The sequence below is a fragment of the Hyperolius riggenbachi genome, chromosome 6 (assembly GCF_040937935.1).
Source record: "Hyperolius riggenbachi isolate aHypRig1 chromosome 6, aHypRig1.pri, whole genome shotgun sequence".
NCBI classification, from domain to species: Eukaryota; Metazoa; Chordata; class Amphibia; order Anura; family Hyperoliidae; genus Hyperolius; species Hyperolius riggenbachi.
This window is the reverse complement of record NC_090651.1, coordinates 138,459,060-138,485,593: the sequence shown is the minus strand read 5'-3', so window position 1 is coordinate 138,485,593 and position 26,534 is coordinate 138,459,060. Positions and strand designations below refer to the sequence as shown.

At 42.7% G+C, this 26,534-nt stretch overlaps 1 protein-coding gene across 2 annotated transcripts in view; it reads right to left on the bottom strand.

The window, feature by feature from the left end:
- Positions 1-26,534, bottom strand: part of CDC14A (cell division cycle 14A) — a 208,153-nt gene that overhangs the window by 75,813 nt on the left and 105,806 nt on the right. For both annotated transcript variants that reach the window (XM_068239995.1, XM_068239994.1), the window contains exons 6-9: positions 19,591-19,657; positions 10,395-10,457; positions 4,747-4,834; positions 594-824 (exon numbers count right to left, since the gene is read on the bottom strand). In XM_068239995.1, the coding sequence (XP_068096096.1) occupies positions 594-824; positions 4,747-4,834; positions 10,395-10,457; positions 19,591-19,657 (449 nt within the window). The remainder of the gene's footprint in view (positions 1-593; positions 825-4,746; positions 4,835-10,394; positions 10,458-19,590; positions 19,658-26,534) is intronic.

Sequence of the window (26,534 nt, the reverse complement as noted above, 5' to 3'; positions counted from 1 at the left end):
GGACTCTGCCAGTTGCAAGAGAGTCACAAAAGATAAGATAAAGGGGTTTATCTATAACTGAACTTAATTCCCTTAGGACCCGAGGATGCATGCCATCCGGGCCAGGTGCCTTGTCTATTTTTAATTTATTTAGTCTTGCCTTCACTTCTTCCTGCGTTAAGTATTTAATATTACAGTTAGAAGATTGAGACTCTTCCACCTCTGTAGTTTGCAACAGTGCTGTTTCTTTTGTGAAGACAGAAGCAAAGAAAGCATTTAATAACTCTGCCTTACCTTGGTCATCCACCATTGAGTTCCCATCCTCATCCTTTAGGAGTCCTATAGACTGTAACACCATATCAAGATAGCGTGTTCATACAGTAGGTATTGACATTCATAAAACAGTTGTCCCTCCCTTATTTACTGTTCCAGTAACAGCCAGGTTTCTGATCTCAGTTCTGATTTGCAACACATAAAGTGGTGGACAGCAGGACATGTATGATGAGCTACTCAAAATCGCTGGACCCCCTTTACTTCATCACTATGACATTTCTTGCTGTAGTGGTAGCAAAACCACTGCAGAGATCTGTAAGTTCCACCACCTTTGAACCTACCTTTGCAGTGAACAGCAATAGCCCCATCTGTGTTCTCACACAAGTTCAGAAACCTTCTCACTATGCTATCGCTGGGCGTGCTTCCATCCACAAAAAACAGGTCATAATGGTCAAATCCCGCATCTGTAAACCGCCTCGCATCATATATCTTCTTATTGAGTCTGATGACAGTGGTGACGTTGTGTTTTCTAAAATATGGGAAGTATGCTTCTGGGGCATGTAAGGGGTAGCCTACAGAAAGAAACAGCATAGTCAATGGTAAATACAACTATAGATCCTACCCAGTTTATATAGCATATATTTACAATAAATCATGGGTTATTATGGGAGGATGAATTTCAGCCATGCAAACTACAGTACGTAAACTATAAAAATGCTGAAAACTTTTACATTAACCTGTGCCCATCCATGGTTTACCACTGGTAAATTAAGCAACCGAGCTGTATTAACATAATTTGTGCAAAGAGCAAAACACACCATTGTTATATTTGTTTATTGTTGGCCAACTAACCATTAAACTAATCATCAATTGAAAAGTTTAGATAAAAAAAAAATGAAAGCAAAACAAAATAGTCGCAACAATTAAGTACAGCTTCAAATGAGCTCTGTGAAGTTGGCCCCTTTACAATCAGCACAAATAAAAAATTGTGTTTGTAGCAGTGTAAAGATAATAGCAATTATTATTTCCAAAGATACAAACAGAACAAATCTTAACTTGTGCAAAACAAATGGGCACAAACGTAGCACTAACCAAATGGGGGGGAGGCTTGAAGTGTAGCCAGGCCACATTTAAGTGTGTTCAAGAGACACTGAAGCGCAAAAAAAAATAGGATATAGTGAATTGGTTGTGTACTATGAATAATTACTAGAAGATTAGCAGCAAAGAAAATATTCTCATACTTTTATTTTCAGGTATATAGTGTTTTTTCTAACATTGCATCATTCTATAATATGTGCAGATTACACAACACTAAGCTTTCAAAATGAGTCTTTCAGAGCAGCCTGTGAAGTAATGACCTCTCCTCTATCAGAGAAAAAGTAAACAGTTCACTTACAGTTGAGATAATAAAAGTCAGATAACAGCCCTCTCCAGGACTAAAGGTAGCCATACACTGGACGATTTGCCATCAGATTCGACCAACTGACAGATCCCTATCTGATTGAATCTGATCAGAGAGGGATCGTATGGCTACCTTTACTGCAAACAGATTGTGAACGGATTTCAGCCTGAAACCGTTCACAATCTGTTGTGGTGGTGGTGGTGCTGCCGCCGCTCCCCCCGCCCGCATGCATTAAATGCTCCGCCGGCGCGACTACAGTCCCCAGGTCACCGCTACTCCGTCTCCGCTCTGGTCTCCGGCCCCGACATGCTTTACTTCTTCCTGCCCGGCAGGAAGTTTAAACAGTAGAGCGCCCTCTACTGTTTAAACTTCCTGCCGGGCCGGAGGAACTGAAGCATGCCGGAGACCAGCGCGGACACGGAGCAGCGATGACCGGGCGTAGACGTGCCAGCGGAGCAGGTAATGTATGCGGCTCTATTGCGTCGGTCGTCGGGTACTCGAACGCCGCTAGCGACGCACTCCCTACCCGCGGGCGATCGGCGCTAATTTTCCGCACGGAGCGATCGACGGGATCGGACGAAAAGGATCGAAATTCGGCGTGTAGCGCGAACGATTGGCAGCAGATTCGATCCCAGTGATTGAATCTGCTGTCGAAACGGCAGTGAATCGGGCCAGTGTATGGCCACCTTAAGACTTAGTCGGAGAGTTAATGGCTTGTTTGCATAGAGATAACAACTGGAGTTTCTTAACTCTTCCTGTACTGGAAACAATTAGACTGATGTATCTGATCTTAATGTTTTATTTCTTAGCTGTACTACACATACAAATCATAATATCATCATTTTTTTTTTGCTTCAGTGTCTCTTTCATAACTTTATAGAAATTGTGCCTAAAACTGCTCTGCGAAAGGACTGTAACACCATCTGATCTGCACCCACAGCAGTTTCTAGGCCAAGTAGCTATAAAAAATGTCACCCTTCCAACTTGTGATCAAAAGTCGATACAGCTGTAAACTATGCACTGCGCTGCAGTAAACATAGGACACATGCAGCACACTGATCATGCCCAACGAAAGGAATGTGTGATGAAATCACATCGAGGGTGAGGCAAAATAATGGAGGCAACACAAAAATGTGTGAACCTAAGTGGCATGCTGTGATGCTGTGGCCACTATATTAATGTGGAACACTTCCTTTACCCATACAATATGCCTCATGCATTACTGGGCCGCAAGCAAGCATCACTGCTCCTTGTGCCACAGTGCACCTAAGGGAAAAAGAAGCATACTGGTCAAACTTACATTGAAAAAAACCAAACACTAGAAATACATTATACTGTAACTGGTTATGCTAGGGAGTGTTAAAGAGAAACTATGATCAAGAATTGAAGTTTATCCCAATCAGTAGCTGATACGCCCTTTTACATGAGAAATCTATTCCTTTTCACAAACAGACCATCAGGGGGCACTGTATGGCTGATATTGTGGTAAAACCCCTCCCACAAATAAATTCTAAGTACGTACTCTTGGCAGTTTCCTGTCTGTGAACCTTGCTGCATTGTGGGAAATAGCTGTTTACAGCTGTTTCCAACTGCCAAAAAAGCATGTAGCAGCTACATCACCTGCCCACAGTAAACATGTCACCATGTAATAAATGTCAGAATGTAAATCAGGGATTTAAAAGATTTTACAATGGGCAAACACTGACTAAATCATTTATACATAATTATTGTAAAAATGAAGCACTTTTTTATTACATTATTTTCACTGGAATTCCTCTTTAAGTGAAATGTAATGTTGCCAGTTACTTACCTTCCAGTGCCCTGAAGTCCTCCTGTTCCCTGGACATTATTCAGCCCTCCTCCGTTCCTCCATTATCTGCCTCTGAAAGTTGGACAGTTTGGCCTGTCGTGGGCCACTGCGCATCTGCAGATGAGGCTACACACCTCCACAGTCGCACTGCTTTGACTGGAAGAGTCCTGCGTATGCACAGTAGCAATTTTTCCCGTTGGCAGGTTATGTAGCTGCTGCATGTTTTTTTGGCAGTTGGAAACAGCTGTAAATAGCTATTTACCACAATGCAGCAAGGTTCACAGACAGGAAACTGCCAGGAGTACGTACTCAGAGTTTCTAGTGGGAGGGGTTTCACCACAATATCAGTCATACAGCACCCCCTGATGGTCTGTTTGTGAAAAGGAATAGATTACTTATGTAAAAGGCGGCATCAGCTACTGATTGGGATAAAGTTCAATTCTTGGTCGGAGTTTCTCTTTAAAGGACACACAAGGTGAGGGATAAAAAAAAAATAAAAAAAACCCACTATCTTTACTTACCTGGGGCTTCTCCCGGCCCCTAAAAGTCACTCTGTCCCTCGCCGCTGCTCTGGTCCTCTGCTGTGTCCTGCTGCCAGCCTGTGAAGATTGGCGACTCCAGGACGGGTTGGGACTTCTGCGCATGCCCCCGTCCTGGGGTTGCCGATCTTCACAGACTTACAGTGGAATAAAAGAATTAAATTGTTGTTTGTTTGTTTTTTTCAATATTCATTTATACATTATTTAGTCAGTGTTTGCCCAATTTAAATCATTCCTCACCCTGATTTACATCCTGACATTTATCACAGGTGGTGACATCTTTAGTACTGGCAGGTGATCTCTGCAGAACGTTTGGGAGTGGGAGAATTCTGCATAGCTAATCAGCCTAGGATAACCATCACTGGGAGGGTAGGGCTACATTAAATATACAGCAATATATAGCTAGAGAAAGTGTTTCTGATACTGAAGCCAGGAAAATTACTGTAAGAGTAAGAATCCTGAATAATTTACTGTATTTGACTATATGTCATTGCAGTGCCTCTTTACGTGTTTCCTCATATAGCGGGTCCTCCTTACAAAGTGCTCCCCATTACGCAGTCCTCCTGAAATTGCACATAGGTCACATGACCATATTTTGGGACAAAGCAACCTAGGTTTTATTCATTCTGGCAAACATGCACTTTTTACCTTGTGTTGGGCATAGGGAAGCAAAAACCACAAAACTCTGGAAACAGACCATACACATCATCATGCACACCACTTAGACATTTAAAATGGCTTACCATTCTCAATCTTGCTTTTAGGATGAGGACCACTAAATGCCAGAAATTTTCCTGGAACTATCCAGTTGAAGTCCCCATTTTCCACCCTCTGTGCAAAGAAGAACAGTTATGAACATGCTGCACAACATCAGCTATAGCCATACACAGTAACTGGCCTTATTTTGCAGATGAACCTCCATGGAGGAATACTATACAATGCCTTGAGAATGTACTCATTCCTCACAGTGTTTGTCCTGTTTTGTCATCTCCCTTGTGGTGGGGCCGGTAGTGGATAATCCCCCAAGTGGTGAGAGCATCCTAGGGGGCTGCTCCTCCCACCATAACCCCCCCCCCCCCGCCCCAACAACCTCCTGCTAGGTGTGTTACTTGCAGAACTTGGTTCCTGGTGGCAAGAGCGCCTGGGACCCCGCCTGTTTTGCACACCTCTGTGTGTTGTCATATAACGCATAATTTGAAATCAGTGCCGGTTATCTTGAGTGCAGAATACAGCCGGTATATGACTGATCCTGCTTCTGCACAAGTCCGGGCTGTGTTCACTACTATTCCCCCTCCAGGCCGCCATGGATAGTGGGGGAATGATATAATTCAGCTTCCAGCGATTGCTGGAGGCCAAATTATTGTGTTTTTTAAGCAACCTCGGCTCCGTCTTCTGACGGCGCCGACGTTACTCACTGAGCGCCGCTCAGTTGTGATTCCTATTGTAGCCTATGGTGGCGCCAGCTGCGCCCAAATCTAGCAGCGCCGAAAAGCACTGCTCCGCATATAACAGCCTAGGATTTAGGGTGTTGGCACCATTGGATTTACATACCATGCCTACACTTTGCAGGTTACAGTTTTTTCATTGCAACACAAACATTCACTAAGGCTAGGTTCATAGTGGTCAGTTGCATAACACACATTTTATAATAAGTGTGAACTGCAATGGATACTGGACACAAAGCCTGCATGCAGTGAGTTAGAATAATGCGATCAGTTGCATCGCAGTACTGTGAACAGGCCCATAGAATCATATGGGCAATGAGTTGATATGCAGAATTATTCTGCAATGCAACTGAGCACTGTGAACTAGTCCAAAGACAAAAAAACACGCTTCATGAGTGTGCATAGATATCCAACCCCCCAAAATCAATACTTATCAGAAGCTGCCTTTTGTTGCAATCCATGCCACAGATTCTCACCTGGACTGAGGTCTGAATTTTGACTAGGGCATTTCAAGACATTTATTTGCAACTTTAAAAATACTGTATATTTAGGGTTACTGTTCTGCTGAAAAGTGAACCTTTGACTCAAATCTCTGGCAGACTGAAATAATTTTTTCTTAAAAACTGCCTATTAATTTAGTGCCATCCCTATTTCTTCATTTCTAGCCAGTCCTGAGTCTCCTGACCATGAAAACATTCCCACAGCATGATGCTGCATTACTATACTTCACTGAAGGAATGCTGTTCTTAAAGGACAACTGAAGTGAGAGGGTTATGGAGGCTGCCATATTTATTCCCTTTTTAAGCAATACCAGTTGCCTGGCTATCCCGCTGATCCTATGCCTTTGATCTTTTTAGCCAGGGGTCGAGTCCTGCGTGGACGCGGGTGAACGGCGTCCACCCACTTATTCTTCAGAGTGAACGCCGTTCACCCTGGCTTGTGTGGAGGGGAGCAGCGCAGAGAAGGAGAGCTATGGGGACAGCGGTGATGGGCGGACATCTCCCCCCCCCCCCATCCCTCACCTTCTTGCTCACCTTCCTGCCTCTCCCCTCCGGCGTTTTGAAATGTCGGGCCCGGCGGTGAAAGTGGGCGGAGACTTACCGCCTTCTTCCAGCCGCAAGGGACGCTCCGCTCTGTGTGCGGCTAGAAGACCAGACTAGCCGCACACAGAGTGGAGCGTCCCTTGCGGCTGGAACGAGGTAAGTCTCCGCCCACTTTCGCCGCCGGGCCCGACACTTCAAAACGCAGGAGGGGAGAGGCAGGAAGGGGAGCACGAAGGTGAGGGATGGGGGGGGGGGATGTCCGCCCATCCCCGCTGTCCCAATAGCTCTCCTTCTCTGCGCTGCTACCCTCCTGCTGGCTACCTGGGCACATGTCCCCCTGCCTACATATACTGGGCACATATACACCTGGCTACATATTCTGGGGACATATACACCTGGCTACATATACTGGGGACATATACACCTAGCTACATATACTGGGGACTACTATACCCCTGACTACATATACTGGGCACATATACCCCTGGCTACATATACTGGGCATATATACCTCTGCCTACATATACTGGGCATATATACCCCTGACTACATATACTGGGGACATATACCCCTGGCTACATATACTGGGCATATATACCGCTGGCTACATATACTGGGCATATATACCTCTGCCTACATATACTGGGCATATATACCCCTGGCTACATATACTGGGCATATATACCCCTGACTACATATACTGGGCATATATACCCCTGGCTACATATACTGGGCATATATACCCCTGACTACATATACTGGGACATATACACCTGGCTACATATACTGGGGACTACTATACCCCTGACTACATATACTGGGGACATATGCCCCTGGCTACATATACTAGGCATATATACCTCTGCCTACATATACTGGGCATATATACCTCTGCCTACATATACTGGGCATATATACCTCTGCCTACATATACTGGGCATATATACCCCTGGCTACATATACTGGGCACATATACCCCTGCCTACATATACTGGGCACATATACCCCTGCCTACATATACTGGGCACATATACCCCTGGCTACATATACTGGGCATATATACCCCTGGCTACATATACTGGGCACATATACCCCTGCCTACATATACTGGGCACATATACCCCTGGCTATATATACTGGGCACATATACCCCTGGCTATATATACTGGGCACATATACCCCTGGCTACATATACTGGGCACATATACCCCTGGCTACATATACTAGGCAACTATACCTCTGGCTACATATACTGGGGATTACTATACTCATGGCTACTTATACTGGGGACACCTATAGACCTGTCTACCTGGGGGTACCTATTTTGGGGGAACTGCTGTCAGATTATCTGCATTTTTGTGGAACCGCTGTTATGTATTTTGGGGAACAGCTGCCAGATTATGTGTATGTTAGGGGAACGGCTGCTGCCAGATTACGTGTATTTTGGGGAACTGCTGCCAGATTGTGTATGTTTGGGGGACCACTACTGCCAGATTATATGTCCTTTGGGTGTTACGTGTATTTTGGGTGATCCGCTGCCAGGTTTCGCGTATTTTGGGGAACTGCTTCCAAATTATGTGTATGTTGGTGGAACTGCTGCTGCCACATTGTCTATTTTGGGGGAACCACTTCCATATTATCTGTATTTTGGAGGAATTTCTACCAGATTATGTGTCTTTTTGGTGAAATGCTGTCAGATTACATCTATTTTTGGGGGATACACTATGGCAGAGCTCAAACTTCCTCGGCAGACCTTTTACATCACTGCTAAGGACATGTATATTTGGCCCAACCCATGACCGCGCCCACGGTGTGCTTGACCACGCCCATTTTTGGCGCGCCTTCTTTTCCCAGGACTAGACCCCTGTTTTTAGCCATAGACCCTGAAAAAGCATGCAACAGATTAGGAGTTTCTGACATAATTGTCAGATCTGACAAGATTAGCTGCATGCTTGTTTCTGGTGTTATTCAGACACTACAGCAGCCAATAGACCAGCAGGACTGCCAGGCAACTGGTATTGTTTAAAAGGAAATAAATATGGCTGTCTCCATATCCCTTTCACTTCAGTTGCCCCTTAAGTAGATGAGACGTGTTGGGTTGACGCCTTTTGGTGCTGGTTATAATGGCCAAAATGTAACATTTAGCCCGTGACCAGAGAATCTTCTGTGCATACTCCAAACTGGTTTTATTTTAAGTCTTGTACCCGAGGCAATATGTGACATGATGAGATAAACATGTGTATGTACAGTACAACATATTACTAACCAGGCTGTTTTAGGCGATTTATTTTGCTGCCTGAAAGAGTTAATTTCTAGGTATGGGAGTGACAGCTTCTGTCCTCTCAGATAAGCAAATTGCAGCCATAAAAGTATACAAGGGATAGATTAAATACATGAACTATTGACATTTTTCTAACTCTGGGACACTTATTAAAGAGAACCCGAGGTGGGTTTGAAAAATATTATCTGCATACAGAGGCTGGATCTGCCTATACAGCCCAGCCTCTGATGCTATCCCAAACCCCCCTAAGGTCCCCCTGCACTCTGCAATCCCTCATAAATCACAGCCACGCTGCTGACAAACAGCTTGTCAGAGCTGGCTGTGTTTATCTCTATAGTGTCAGTCTGCTGCTCCCCCCGCCTCCTGCAGAACTCCAGTCCCCACCTGCATCCCTTCCCTCCTTGCTGATTGGAGGGAAGGGACGGGGGCAGGGACCAGAGCTATGCAGGAGGCGGGGGAGCAGCTGAGACTGACACTACAGATGTAAACACAGCCTCACAGCACAGCTGTGATTTATGAGGGATTTCAGAGTGCAGGGGGACCTTAGTGGGGTTTGGGATAGCAACAGAGGCTGGGCTGTATAGGCAGATCCAGCCTCTGTATGCAGATAATATTCTTCAAACCCACCTCGGGTTCTCTTTAAGCTGCCACTGCTTAGAGTCAGTAAAACATTCAACCTACTTTGGAAATGTTTAAATATAAAAGAAAATCCAGGGATACAAAAAAAAAAGTCAGTAGGAGGATAAATATAATTGTGTCTCTCATCAGTTTATTTTCACCTCGGGTTCACTTTAAGCTGTGGCTTCTCCTGGCCACGCTTTCACAGGGCCTTGTACTATGGAGTATATGGCTTGGAGTGGTTCTCCTCACAGGGCCTTGTACTATGGAGTATATGGCTTGGAGTGGTTCTCCTCACAGGGCCTTGTACTATGGAGTATATGGCTTGGAGTGGTTCTCCTCACAGGGCCTTGTACTATGGAGTATATGGCTTGGAGTGGTTCTCTTATCTGTGGTTGTGGATCTGTACAGCTGCTGAAGTGTTATCTTCAATAATCTGGCATTTGTTACATCTCTGAATAATGCCCTCCTTGCTTGGTCAGTTCTGTGCTCTCTGACATGGTCCCCTATCTCTCTTCATTAGGTGTCCAGGCAGGAAGGAAGCCTGCAAATACTTACCGCCAATTACAAAAAAAAAAATATATCACTTTTATATGAGGTCTCTCTCCACTCCATCCATTTATCAGCACCACCTACAAAACTAAGACTATGTGCCACTGCTCATTTCCCTATTAAGGGATTTGGTCACAACACCCACCCCACAGGAGTGACCAGCCAGCCATGCTTTGCTTTCCAGGCAAGGGCTTAATAAAATGCCCCATGCAGTATGGGGACGGGTTCATGTTCCTGGTCTCCTTGAGGCTGCAGTTGACACGGAAGCTATTGTTGTGCCCCTCACTATATTGTGTCTGTTACATAAAAATCAAAAAGATAAATCCTTTTGAATTCCAGGTTGTAATGTGAGAAAACAGGAGAAACCCTGAGGGAAATGAATGATTTCATAAGGCACAATGTATTAATATCCTTAATCAGATCTTTTGGTAAATACAGTGGAAACAACGTACCTCATAATGTTCATATTCATCCACATCAAAGTTTTCAAAGTTAAAGAACCCAAGGTGAAGAGCCTGAAACCGAGATGAATAACATGATAACCTCATCAAACAAATATGGAGTGGTACTAGGATAGATTTAACATCACTCAGCAAAATCTGATTGTTATGTATTTTGCAGAGAAGCTCACTAGAGCTCAGTCTTGTTATTATTCCACGGATGGTCAATAAGATGCTAAGGATTCCAAGTTGATGCAGGTTTATGACACTTTTTATGCAAATTAATACAGCTTGGAAAAAATGGACCAACCAAATTCAATCTTGGCTTCATTCCTTTGGTCTATTTTCAAACTGCACAAACTTGCAGTCAAAATTTCCATAATCCTGTATCAACCCAGAATTATTTGCTTCTTATTGCCTAGATTATTCAGCCAAAATAAAAGTGCACATCATTTCTGAACTGGGTAACGGTTGTCTTTACTCTTGGCTGCAGTGAACAGAAAACCATGAACTCATACAGCTGTAAGAAACATGAAATATACATTTGTTTGTCATTGCTTTTCTGCATTGGTTCATAATACACAGGCGCCAGTCATAATGAAAAATGTGACATTTGTGGCAATGAAATGTAGTTTCGTTGGTCACACTACTTTAAAGGACAACTGAACTGAGAGGGACGTGGAGGCTGCCATATTTAGATCCTTTTAAACAATACAGTTGCCTGGCAGCCCTGCTGATCTATTTGGCTGCAGTAATGTCTGGATCACACTAGAAACAAGCATGCAGCTAATCTTGTCAGATCTGACAATAATGTCAGAAACACCTGATCTGCATATTCACGTTCAGGGTCTGTGGCTAAAAGTATTATAGGCAGAGGATCCGCAGGAACTGAAGGGAAATAAATATGGCAGCCTCCATATCCCTCTCGCTTCAGTTGTTCTTTAAGCCTGGTACACATACTAGATAGTTCCCCCTCCACAGCAGCAGAATACATAATTAGTCTGAAGGCTAGTGACACATCTTTACAGCACTGGGCCCCAAATTGCCTATTGGTTTTCTTATTTGTGGTCTGTAGATGTAGATTTTCTAACTAAGGTTTTCATTTCAAGCAGGGAGAGAAAGTTTGTCTCAGTCCTCTATACTTACCTGTCTCAGTTTATGTTTGTTTCCAACTGTCATTTAAAAGTGCTGATTTACAAAGAAAAAGATAGATATGACTGGTCGCTGTGTGCAATAATTGCAAATACTTCTCACACTACAGCAGCCTGTAGGATTCAGTTTTTTGTCTCACAGGAAGAGCTGCACTAGGTTAACTGAAGGTCGGTGCCCATTAGTCGTGCCACCAATATTACACGATAAGTGATGGAGACAGGTACCAATGGGAGCAGCTTAGTGAGGCAAGAGAGGGCAGGGACAGGAGTCTCTGGACTATTAATTACACCAAAGAGGAAATGTGTGCATCAACCAAGTGAACCTGACAAATCTGGCTTTGCAAATTTGGCCTACTGGCTAATCACGAGACATTGCTCATGCAAATATGCATTTGCTTTCGCATGCCTAAATATGCAGGGTCAAAAACCAAAACCGCAAAACAATCGCCCTGCGGGAATTAGTTCATGCTACATAGCACTATCCAGGGGCGCCACGAGGAGGCTTCCCATTGTCTCTGGACTATGTTTTACTACAAAAACAGAAGAATACAAGGAAATTTCAGCATGACAAACTATCACACGGAACTGTAACCAAGGATTGAACTTCATCCCAATCAGCAGCCAATATCGCCTTTCCCAGGAGAAATGTTTACCTTTTCTCAAACAGATCATCAGGGGGCTCTCTTTGGCTGATATTGTGGTGAAAACCCTCCCACAGTGTGATGTCAGCACCTAGGTATTGATATCACACTGTGGGAGCCTTGTTGCATTGTGGGAAATAACAGCTGTTTCCAACTGCCAAAAAAGCAGCATCTTCTTCCACAGACATCACCTGCCAGTAGTAAAGATTTTGCCATGTGATACATTTCAGAATGTAAATCAGAGATAGGAAAGATTGGCAAACACTGACTTAATCATTTATAAGTAATTATTGTAAAAATTAGGCACTTTTTTCATTACGTTATTTTCACTGCAGTTTCTCTTTAAGTCAGACATGGAGAACTCTTAAGACCTGTATGATGTTTTTACAAGGTTTGCTTTACTTTACATGGTCTGCACCAAGGTTCACTTTAATCACTGTATTATTACCATCTATCACTTTAATACAGCTCACAGCTGTCTATTCTATTCCGCAAGTCAAAAGGTTTTCAGGGTAGAGTATCAGCCAGACAGCTAGGTCAGTAACACTTTATAGACATGAATAAAGATGGCGGCCTACATACACTGATTAGCTGACACACTTAAACCACTGGGCAGCACAGAGACGTAGTGCGAATCCCAGATAGGGCACGACCTGCACAGAGTTTTTAGGCTCTCTCCGTGTATGTGTGGGGTTCCTCCGGTCACTCTGGTTTCTTCCCACAATCCAAAAACATACAGATAAGTTAATAGGCTTTGACCTAAATTGGCCCTAGATTATGATATATGCACTACACTACACATAAAAATTGGCCCTAGACCACAAAATAGATATAGGACTATGATAGGGATTAGATTGTGAGCCCCTCTGAGGGACAGTTTACGTGAAAAGACGATATTCTCTGTACAGCACTGCAGAAGATGTTGGCACTATATAAATACTAAATAATATTAATGTTCCTGTTATTGTGATGCAAGTTCCCTCATGTGCCATCAGCTCTGACTTGTTGAGACATGGCCCCTTATGCCTGGTACACACGATACAATTTCCAGATAGATCGATCGAATAGATAGGTCGAATAGATAACTTCTGAAAGGTCCGATCTGATTTATGATAGTTTTTCTGATCGATTTTGTATAGAAGAGATTGGAACATAGATCAGAAAAACGATCAGAAATCAGATCAGACTTGTCGAATTATCTACACAACCCGTCTAACTGACAGGAAATTGCATAGTGTGTACCAGGCATAATAGATCTCTGAAGGTGTCCTGTGTTATCTGGTGCAAGGACCTTAGCAGCAAATTGTTTAAAACCTACAAGTGTCTAGGTGGAACCTAAATGGCTCAAATTATTTTCTTAAGGCGCGTACACACGCCTGATTCATTCAAGCAATGGGTCGGCAGACCCGCCCGCGGGGTGGCTGTTCTAGCGACAGTTTCCCCGTGTGTACAGTCTGACGGCAGGCCGATAAGGCTGGTTTTGATTGATCTGTCGAGCAGATCTGTCAAAACCAGCCTTATCAGCCTGCCGACAGACTGTACACACGGGGAAACTGGCGGCAGAACCCGTCGTTTGAATGAATCAGGCGTGTGTACGCGCCTTTAAGCACACTCTACCGTTGCTCAAGTAGATTGAAATCTAGAGAATTCAGAGATCAAGGAAAATGTGATTGTTGTAGCTGTTTAGTGAATGCCTCTCTAACTACTAGACAACTTTAAAAGAACTTGCTTGCTAGCTGTAGTAACCTATATGCCCACTGGATGGCAACACGTACCTTTCAAATAATGCTATGAAGAGTCTCACTGCAATACCAGACCAATCAATCAGTAAAGCAGTGCATAATCCAGTAGCGTAGCAATAGGGGTTGCAGAGGTTGTGACAGCATCAGGGACCTTGGGCCAGAGGGGCCCCGTACTCAACCACAGTATTCGATCCTTATTGGTCCTGTGCTTGTGATAATCACTTATATAGAAGCTTTGAATGGTAGTAATCATTAACAAACTGTTCCCCATCCACTTCATGCACCTCTGTCACTGCGGTTGTCCTTGGCAGGTTTTGGAGCACCATATAATTTGTTATAACAAATTCAAAGTCACTTGCTGCGCATATGTAGACCTAATCTTCAACAAACATATGACACCCTATAATGAGAACAAAAACAGAAAGAGCGCACATAGTGCTCAGCACTGTCTATACACTGTGCAATTTCCACCTCGTGCTGCACTCCAGGGGGACGGGCCTTCACCACCGGGATTACAGAGATCTCCCCCTCCCTTTTGTGAATCAACTCACCGGATCACACCTTGGTTCTGAACGTGTAATATATGCTGTGCAGTAATCCCCACTCCTCCGATAGATTTCTACAAGCTTCTCTTTATTAAAATCAAAAGGCAATCCTGTGTACAGCAGACTTCAAGATCCCTGGCGGCGGACACAGGGCAATCCGTCCTCACTCGGTATGCCTATACTTCCGGAATGTCAGCATGCTGCCTAGCTCCGCTCCATCATAGTGGTGGTATCATTTGTTATGTAAAGTGTGCTTGGAGGGCCCAATATGAAACCCGCACCAGGGCCCGTAGCTCCTTAGCTACGCCACTGGCGTAAACCAATCATCTGACTAAACACTGTTGCTATTAAATGGAGAGCTGGCATGCCACAATAAGTTTTCATTCTCTGCTCTATGGAACAAAAACTTTGCCACAAAGAAAGGTGAATGACTGAGTAATTAGGGATAAGATGAGCCAAGAAATAAGAAAATACCTTCTGGATTCAATTTACTAAATGTTTTCCAAGGCTGGAGAGAAGTCGAGAACTCGAAGATTGTAATCACCTGCATGGAGACATTTTTTTCTGCAAGTTAAGAAGACACAGAAGCATGGGCGTCTGCACGTTGGCCGCCAGCTGCCCCCTCCTCCCTTTAACATCACTTCCGCATATGCAGCGTGGTGTCCACGGGGGTACCGTTCGCTCGCTCTCACTGGTCGCCGGCTGATTCTGAGGACTGAAGCTCACGCTGGGCTGACTGCTGGTACGATGGTGAGTGGGGGTCCCTGTCACTACATACACTGGGGGGCACCTGTCACTACCTAAACTGGGGGTCACCTGTCACTACCTAAACTGGGGGGGGGCACCTGTCATGACCTAAACTGGGGGGCACCTGTCACTACATACACTGGGGGCCTCCTGTCCCTACCTAAACTAGGGGGCACCTGTCACTACCTAAACTAGGGGGCACCTGTCACTACCTAAACTGGGAGGCACCTGTCACTACCTAAACTAGGGGGCACCTGTAACTACCTATACTAGGGGGCACCTGTCACTACCTAAACTGGGGGGCACCTGTCACCACCTAAACTAGGTGGGTCCCTGTCACTAAACATGGGGGGTCTCTGTCACTACCTAAACTGGGGACACCTGTGTTGGAGGCGCTCACAATCTAATTCCTACTATAGTCCTAAACTAATGTCCCATCATTGCCAAGTTCATGTAAGTTTGGCTCCACCCGTCACCGCACCCACACCCTGATCCATGGCCATGCCCATTTTTTGGGCTCACCCCCATTTTTGCCCCCCCCCCCGCCACCCCCCTAATTTCAGCACTTCCTCCCCCTCTAAAATTTTATGCGGACACCCAAGCACAGAGGGCGATTTGCAATTAAAATTTTTCTCTTAAATTTTCTCCTACGTGACATGTTCATACCTTGTCAGTAATATGCCTTTTAAACCACCAGCAAGAAAAAATAAATAAAATAGTTTTGATGGTACTTATTTATCTACTTTTTGGTACTTTTTCAATTGTATGGTGCTGAAAAGTTATTTTACAAAGAAGATGAAAATGTATCTACTAGGAGAAAACTCAGGAAAAAAGTTAATTGCATATGGGCCAGAATATTTTATTTCCTCCTGGTGGACTCAAAGCACTTCAGGGCTGCAGCCACTTAGGGTGCGCTCCATGGGGACCAGGATCATTAGGTAGCCTTGTTTATAGATAAGCACGGTTGCTGCTGTCCATTTTATTCTGATGTCTGCCAGCAGAGAAGAAATTGACCTGCAAGGTCACGGTGCATCATACAACATGAACGAATTAAAGCACGAATTATCAATCATTTGTTGATCTGATTCTAACTTGTATTGTTTAACATCCCACTTAGCAATGTCTGGATTTATTATTTTTTACCCTGCTACTATCTTTCTGTAAAATTCCTCTTTACGTCTTCTGATGTTCTCCAGCCCTGGGGAAGCAATGAGGCCCAGCAAGATGTATCTGATAATGTGATGCCATCACCTTGCTGCTTGTAAAGGATTGGTTGGAGGATTATGTGTTTATCTGCCCTACAGACATTATAAGACTACATTTTATGCTTGCACAATTATTAGACCGGATCTAGTAGATGCTTTCAGTTTCAGTGTTGTCAACATAACCTCTCTTAATACTTCATACTATTATTTAAACATTTTTCAAAACATTATAATTATATTTTATTACAACTTTTGTATAAACTTACATGTAGAATTAGTCTTGTGTCAGTTTCTCAGCCCTACCCTTTTCTTTAAACCAATTTTTGTAATCGCAGAATGGGAAAACTGGATGGTTAAGTTTGGGGATGAGATGTCATATTACAAATTTAAGGGCTTATAATAATTTTAAGCATCATACAGATTGATATGAATATTTTGGCTTTTCCAAAATGAAAACTGACGTTTGGTATCACATACTGAGAAATCTCTTATCCACCGGCAAACTTTTGTGCTATGTCCCAGCACTCACCCATTCAGAGAATTATATGTTCCCTAGGTTGCAGCAACACGGTACTAGCTGAACACCAGACAGATGAATGGTAAGTGGGAGAATGCACGCTACTTATGGTAAAAATTGATGCTGCGTAGTGAGCAATGCAAGTCAGTGGTGAGCTAGTGGGCACTATTCACACTCCTTTTCTATTTATCTTTGGATTTAGATGGGCTTTAACTACTTCAATACTACTGAAATACTATTATTATTATTATTATTTATAGTATTTATAAAGCGCCAACATATTACGCAGCGCTGGACAATAAATATATACAATGATACAAGGATGACATACATAGGGTTATACACATAGAACAAAGTTATATATAGAAATTGTACAAAATACATGATCATGCAATATGGGCTGGTTAGGTAGGCCCAGTAATACAAGTACAGGCTGTCATAGGACAGGAGCACATGATCCTGTAGATTACACTAGGGAGTGGAGGACCCTGCCAGAGGCTTACAATACTAAAGTGATATACAGCAAAAGGTGCTAAAATCCTTAAAATTATCCCTGATGTTTTGCATGGTCTTTTGATGAGCAAAAAATTCTAACAGGTCAATTACCAGTAGGTTAACCCAAGAGGGGGAAGTTTGGCAAAGAAGGCCATTTTGGCACTAGCTGGCCTCCGCACCAGACCTGGCCTATAAAGTTAAGACGTGTATGTCTTGTCCCACTGTAATTCGGGTTCAGGCTAGGTAATCAGTAAGGGAATATATATAAGGGCTGTCTCTCAAATTCTCCCTGCACCCAGCTGACGGACACCAGGACAATGCGAATAAAAGTTGGGACTTGCCAATCATTAAACAATTTGCATTGTTTTGAATCTATTGAAATCCTGTTAAAAGCTGTAATGCTAATACGAAGGACCTGGTGGCAGGAATGACAAACACCAGCACCTGAACCAAGTGTGAACCATGCCTCAGTCTCTTAGCATCAGAGAGAAAGAGGGGATGGGTTTTTTTTTTGAGGGGGGGGGGGTGTTGAAATCAGGTGATAAATTGTGTACTGGGGAGGGAGAGCTTGTTACGAGCTGGGGAATGGCCAATCTCCTGGCAGCTGACAGTTTATATGGGGATCCAGATTGTCTTTTCCAATAAATATTTCTCTGGAACGGCTGCATCAAATAGGAGGTTGTGCAAATAACAGCATAGTCCTCTCCTGACTTTTATGGGCAATGTACTAAAAAAAAAAGCTCATAAAAAAAAAGTGTAGGTGACAAGAGGAAATATATACCAAATGTAATTTTAACTGTATTGTATGTTGTAGTGGTGACACTGCAGGCAACAGTGCCTCTCAGGGCAACAATCTGATTCAGAAAGCATTTCCTTGCCTTAGGGCCCATTTCCACTATTGTGAATTCGCATGCGTTTTTCGCATGCAAATTCGCATAGCAATACAAGTGAATGGGACTGTTTCCACTTGTCAGGATTCCTTTGCGTTTTTCTGTGCAGAAAAAATTCGCATGGCAGAGCCATCAGAATTCGCATACCGCTATGCGAATCGCATACAATGTATTTAATAGGAAATTCACATGAGGTTTGGGTATGTGAATTTTCATGCGAATTTGCATAGAAACAATGGAAAAGCACACCAGCACTGCCATGGTTAAATTCGCATACATCGTCATCCTTTCGAATTCGCATGACAATTCGCATAGAACCGCATGCGAAATTCGCATCCGCATGCGAATTTTTACCGCGGCAATTCATACCGCACAAGTGGAAATGCAGCCTTACAGTTGGCAATAAATGAGTATACCGCATTTAAAGAGACTCAGAGATGAATATAACTGAAGATTTATTCACTCACCCGGGGCTTCCTGCAGTCCATAAGCACGTGCGAGTCCCTCGTCGTTTCCCCGTGGTCTCCCGTTCAGCGCCGATAACAGGCTCAGTCGTGCCCAGTGTGGGCCTTCTGCACATGCACAGACCTACTACACATGCGCAGTAGACCCTGATTAACGCGACTGAGGCAGTTACCAGGGCTGATCACGGCTGAATGGGAAACCACGGGAGGACGGCGAGGGACTCGCACGTGCTTTTGGGGCTGGAGGAAGCCTCGGGGAAGTTAAAAATCTTTAGTTATATTCATCTCTGAGTCTATTTACAAACTTAAAGTGAACCTCCAGACTAAAAATCTACTCAGCAGCACTGAAAAGTCTTGGTGTTTTTCACAGCTTCAGAATTTTTTTTTCTGTTTTTCTTACCATAGCCACATTTTTATCTGCACAGAAGCTCCACCCCATCAAAGAAAACTGCCCGGGCATTTTCCCCTGATGCTGTGCAAAGCATGATGGGATTTCTGATGTTGTTGCTCTCATTGCTTAGCAACTGGGAGGGGTGATCAGGACAAAGGACAGTTGGAACTGTGTCTCATGCTTCGTCACCTCCTTTCAACCAAAAAGATGGCTGCCTCCATGAAATCACAATCATTTCCCTGTTCTTTTAAAACAGGGTGGGTAAGAGATTACATTACCTTTCTATTTTAATCAACATAGCTAATGTAACTTAATGACAGTATGTTTGTTTAGGCTGAAGTTCCTCTTGAATCTATCTGGTACATTCATGATAAATTTGGGAATTAGTCAAGGTGTAAAAATGGAAAGTAGTTACGTTACCTTCCGGATTCCATGCAGACAGTCCAGTATGGTGAGATTGTAAGTGCAATTCCCAAATGAGGCATCTCTGTGGATAAAGGGATAATCATCATTTTATTTTAATAACCACTAAGAGGCAATCTATCCCACAACTAACAAGATAGGTCTGACAAATACATAGATCAGTATTTTATTATGCAGGACAAAACTGCTAGGGATGAGCGCTTTACAGACAAGCTGCTCGGTTACAGCTGAGCAGTGCGTACGGTTTTATGGAGATTGGAGGGGGCATAATGGAACGGCTCACGAGTCAGTGGCATCGAGCGGAGCAGGTAAGTAGAAGGTGAATGGGCTTTATTTGTTGCTTGTACTTTAGCGTTCAACCATAGTGCATTGCTACAAAAAAATGCATCGGTGCAGCTGCATACAAGCTAAATTCTTGCCCAAGATGGTACCGAACAAACATATCAGCCAAATGTCCTAGCGCACCAACAAAGTTTTACAGGCAGTAGACTATATTTCCAGTAGAGGCATTAGAACACAATCTTATATGTACAAAAATACATTTAGGTAACTCAACTGCAGTGAGAGATTATTTAATTGCTGATACTGCAGTCACTGCGAAGTTTTGTACACACTTTTGAGTTTTGTCACCCAAACCAATCATTACAGATCGATTCAAGTAACAGTTTGTAATAATTGCTGTACAGACACACTGTTCAGCTTATGGCCAAGCAGAGTATACATCGCTAGCTGCACAGCAGGGCAGAGGAAGAATGTGCTTCGTGTGAGAATGATCTATTATGTTAGGGGCAACCTGTACAGATTTTACATTTCCAGCCAAATCAATCAGCAATGATGTTTCTGCTATGAAAAATCTAACTTGTGTATGCAGCCGTAGGGTTATAACGTTGTATATGAAGTTATTGCTATATTTCCAATAAAGGGATTATACTGCACTCATCTATGCATTTGCATTCATCAATGTAACTTAAAAAAATGTAGATAACGCCTAAATGTTCAGATCCCAATAAAAAGCTTAGCTTTGATTGGAGATGTAAAAATTGAGGGAAACAACGACATGACAATGTGTTTAAGTAATACCCATACAGCTCATAGTGACCCAGAACTACTAGGTAAGGTAAGTATAAAGTGCTAAAAGAGACCAAAAAGCTTTTTATTAAAAAGCAATGCTAAATTTAATTTTGCCTACTTAAATAATTTATGTCAACTATTTGTTTCATACATACTAAAATTCAGTATTGACTAAGTCACAACAGTATATAATGTAATACATAGATCTGACTCACTTAAATAAGGATTTTTTTTTAACATTCTATATTTACAGAGTTCTAGTTTAATAATAAAGTTTATGCTAGCATCTCGAGATTTGCTCTATACTGTATATTGCAATAAAACCAAGTATTTTAGTATAGCTGTTAGAGGTTATTGATTATCAGAAATCAGTTTGATCCAACCATGTGCCTGGGAATTCCCTCTGTGAACTGGTACTGCAGTTTTTTTCTGTTTGTACAGTTATAGTTGACTTATCTCTTGAAACCACTAATTCACCATTGAACTTTTTTTTAGAGTTATAGCAGGCAAGATTACAAGGATTAGAATATAAGCGTTTTTGCAACTTCTAGCTAAACGTTGCCCAGATCCTCGTTAAGGTGGCTATTAATGATAGGATTCTTTAGACGATCAATTCTCTAATTCCATCATAATATTGATCGGAAACGATCATTCAAGCCCACTAACGGAATGAAAGCGGCTATCCAATTCGATCAGATTAATGGAATTCTTACTGAATTGGATAGCAGCTTTACTTCTATTAGTAGATATTACGATATCGATACGATACTACGATGGAATCGGAAAAACGATTGTCCGAAGTATCCCATCATTAATTGCCATCTTTAGTATTTGTAAAAGGGAAGCCTTAAAAGGTACAAGGTGCATCTTTACAGACCAGAAGAGTGCCCCTTTATTGTTTAAAATAGCGGGGGAAACCCATAGAAAAAACAATATCTTAATTGATAATGTATGTTGCTGTGAGGAAGATAATGGAGACCAATTTATGACAAGACTTCAAACTAATTTATGAATTTCGCCTCTGCAGCTCAGAAACAGCATGGTGAAAGCACAGCCTGACCAGGTCTGTAAAAACACACCTCTCATTAATGTCAGTGATCTGCCAGATCGTTACACTCAGGATGTAGACAAAGGGTTTTCAAAGCCATTTTGTGTCACAACCTTGTAGGGCAAGTTACCCTTTATTTGTCACCAACATCTGAAGGTTCATGGTGGTGTGTCATGGACTTGAAAAGGGATGCAAATCACTACTGTTATGTACATAGCTAGACTGAGTGAAAGATGGAATTACAGAACTGAATTATGGACACTGGCTGTCATTTAATTGCCACTTTAATGATCCTTTGATGGCCAATACCTACAGAGTTGAAATGACAGACTACAAACAGTGCAGGTAGGGAGTCATTGGAAATAGTAAACGCAGTTCATTAAGAGTTTATTGCTGATAATGTGGCTATAAATTTCATCCTATAAATGGCATCCTAATGTCTAGGTGTGATCTGTGTTGAATAGATGAATCCTTTGTGACACATTCTGCTGTAAACTACAAACACAATTATATTTTTAGTCCTGTATAGGCAGAGCTTTGTATCAGTGTATAAGCTCTTTGATTCAATAAACCTAAATATAAAATAACTGAGGAGGAACAGGGATGAGGGAGCAGTTTCACAAGAAGCAAAACTGTACCTGCTCCTGATCAAAGAGAGGTACATGTAATGCCTAGTACACACCATACAATTTGCTGTAAGATTTTCTGTTAGATTTACCTGCCAGATAGATAATTTCCAACATGTTGGAAATTATCTATCTAACCATCTATGTGCCGAGCAATTAAGCGTTTTCTACTCAGCAGGAGATAACCAGAAAATAATGCACCAGAGATAATTACCAGTCTCTACCAGTACTTTACAGAAAATAATCTATTTACAGAAAATCTTGCAGAAAAATCTAACAGAAAATTGTATGGTGTGTACTAGGCATAAGAGAGGGTTAATTAGGAGCAGGCCCCTGCCTGACCCTGGACACTACGAAGACTCATCCATTCTTCACACTGCTCTGCTTCCACATCTCCCCTCTGCAAAGTCCTACACTGTCCCAGCCCCAGGAGCCCATCTGACCAACCCTAAAGGTGGCCACACACCGTACAATTGTTAAATGTCTGTTCAATTCAAGAATTGCAATCAATTTTTCTGACTGATTGTAACATTTCAAAATCCGCTGAATTTACCACACACGTTACATTTTTCTTCAATTATGATAAACATGATTGGAAACTCAGAGAAAGTTGCTTAGGTGTACATATTAATAAATTGAAAATCTACCCTACACCATTTAATTTACATAAAAATTGATCAGAAAAATCCACCATTCCCGATCAACTTTTATCAAATAAAAATGGGAAATTCTATTGGATTTCTTGCTTGAACAAAAAAAAAAAAATCTTCTGATCTTTATCGCATTGCCGGGAAATTGGATTGTTTTATTGTATCGTGTGTGGCCACCTTATGGTGACTGATGTTTAATTGAATCATCAACAGAAGAAAAAATGCTGCACACTGGAAGCTTAACCCTCTGGGGATAATCCCGAGCTGAGCTCGGGGTAAGCCGCCACAGAGGATTTCTCAGGCCCTGGTGGGCCGATTTGCATAATTTTTTTTTCGTTGCACGCAGCTAGCACTTTGCTAGCTGCGTGTATATACCGATCGCCGCCGCTCCGCGCTGATTCGCCGCTACCCGCCGTGCCGCGCCGCTCTCTCCCCCCCCCCCAAGACCCCGTGCGCAGCCTGGCCAATCAGTGCCAGGCAGTGCTGAGGGGTGGATCGGGACTCCCTCTGACGTCACGACGTCGTTGACGTTGATGACGTCATCCCGATCGTCGCCATGGCGACGGGGGAATCCAAACAGGAAATCCCGTTCTGAACGGGATGCCGCTGCACAACGGCTATCATGTAGCGAGCCCTGGGCTCGCTACATGATTTAAAAAATAAAAAAAATAGTGCTGCGCCACCTCCTGGGCGATATAATTGTATCCCCCAGGAGGTTAATCCAAGCCCTGGTATGGTGGGAAGTAGCAGGATCCCAAAAGCCTCTGGACTATCCAGACTCCAGAGACTTCCCACTACTGAGGTAAGTATCTAACTTATGTGTTTTTTTTATTTTCACTTCAGGATTGCCTGAAAACTGGATTTCCATACTATGCTTATTAAGCCATCAGTTGGTATATTTAGAAATGTGCCTGTGCCTGAAGCAAGACTTTCAATGCCACCGATCAGAAATGAAAAGCACATTGAGGTCCTGCATGAATAATTAAACCTCTTTAATTCCGGCTTTATGAGTCCCAAGCCATTGGCATATTTGTTAAGCAATGCAGCACACTAAAGATGCCAAATGTTTTGGCTGTGAAATTGTCAGTGGCCAAGCAAAATAGCAAACCGCTATTCGTTCTAGTGATACAGTTATAACTACTCTGCTGTTCATCTGAGCACGAGCTGCACCCAAAGCAATGATAAGGACTCTCCATCAATTCTATCAGGTAGAAGGAACAAGTCATGGAAGGCAGGGGTTAGAGGTTATTAGTAGTGGGATTAAGGTCAGTGTTAGGAACAGGTCAATGTATTAGTACTGTTTGGCATTTGAGAGCAAAAGGGTTAATAGGTGCATGATTATAATCCGTGCTATGAAGGAGGGAAGGAGTAATGGTAAGATTAGGCAAAGGAAAAGAGTTAGGGCTAGGCTATAAGAGGGGGTGCAGCAGAATGACATACTCCTTTCACTTCCAGATAAATTTCATGCTGATGTCACCTATTAACTCTCTATGGCTTGGACATGCATACGTATCCCCAATGCACATGCGATAGCACTAGAGTGTGAATAGCATCATGAAATGTATCCGGAAGCAAGAGGCATATACTGCATGAGGCACCAACCAAAAATCATGCACTTAACTAGACCAGTGTTAGAACAAGGCATGGACACTAATGGGGGTAGCAGCAGCCCTGATCCTCCTTAGAGTTCCTGGGTGACAAGCAGGTGGAACACCATGGAGAGGTAAGATAAGCATTGGCATATCTTTTCTGCAGAGGTTGTCTAGATAATAAGTGGTGTCACTGTAAATGTACAGACTCACAAACAGCTTGATTATAAGTTTTATTAGAAGGAAATCTGACCTATTTTACCTGCATGGATCCTCAGGAAGATATGTGACACTGTGGCATGAGGTGATGCTTGCTAGTGGCCCATTTTGAAGTATACCATGTGGCTACACTAAAGGCCCGTACCCACTACACAATTTTTCCAACAATACTTCTGCCGACTAACAATTTTTTGAGCCTCAAGTGATCGTTTTCACGTTCGATGTGGGTAAAGGTGCACAATTATGTGTAAACTTAGGTCATGTACTTTCTAAATTATGCCAATTTGGTCCTGCTCAAAATCTTAGGACCGCATCCATGCCTTGTCATGCAGCATATATGTGGTGCCCAATAATTTTCTGGTATCCTAGCAATTCCCTTGATCCATGATGCATGGTCTGTGTTGTGTACCATGCCATTTCCAGTAACATGATAATGGGCATTAGGCAAAAAATGTATACATTAGAAGAGGTTTCATTGCACACATCTCAACTCAATATAATAAAGTTCTATGTGGCATATCCAATATTAAACAATCTTAATTATGTATAAACCCATCACAAGGTTCAGTGAAGCATTAGCATTTTCTGTTTTGGCCAAATGACAGCCAAACAAGTTGGGACAAGTTCAACACTTTCAGCTTGTGTCTGAGCAACTAGCTCGAAATATTTATGCACAGACCAGTCCACGGCCTCAGATGAAATAAAAGATGAGTCAGGGGTGATAAATCAGAGATGTGAGAAATTAAAAGAATGACAGCCACAGATACATGCTATATCACACTGTAGGTAAGGAATCAGTGCTCCTGTCAGATCATTACCTGACAATGCAAGCTAATCTCCAGAACGCATCAGCTGACAATACAGCGTGAGTAACAGTGGTAGGTATTGAAACCCAATCAGAGGTCCTGACTTTACTGCATATCTGTCTTTGATGCTGTTGCAGAAAAGTTCATCTATACCATTTCTCACAGAGCCTGTAGCTCTGAATGCAGACAATTGTGCTTTTAGCTGGCAAAGAACTATAAATCCTAGCAAAGCCTGCATCACTTATATCTTCAGCCATGGACCATACCAACTCGCAGACTGGGACTTTTAGTTCTTCCTTAGCAGAACAATATTCAAAGTGAGTTACTGGTAGAAGATCACACAATAATTAAATATTTCAGCCCTCTGCCCATTCCTTTACCAGCAGATATCAGTTAAAATATACTGGTCACACCAACATATTCCAATTACTCATAAATAAATAGTGTTTTTCCAGGGAGAATAAATACATTTGGCCAGATTCTGAGAATAGTAGATGTGTCAGATTGTAAGTAATGGAAGAGTTAATGCTTGAGACGGATCACCCTGCGGTGTAACAGACACGTGGAATAAATTGTGCTTACAATGCTGGAAGCAAGCATTACCTGTAGCATCTGCCAGTGAAAGCCAAATGCTCAGTAGTGAAGAATTTTAGCCTAGCACTAAAAGCACTGCCTTAGTATCCCAAAGAAAGCTTTATAGTGGAATGGACCAAGAATGGTATTCCTCTTGCTATAAATATTATTACCATAGAACATGTGTCATACTTTCAGCTGCCGAACTAAGAAGTGAAACAGAACCCATTCATAATAAGGATTAGCAAGTTAGCTGCAAATAGTCTTTACTAGGACAAATCCTATATAATAAAACTCCTGTGTCCTTGCGTCCTCCTGTGTGTGTCCATGCGTTTAGGCCAGTGCGCATTTGCGACATG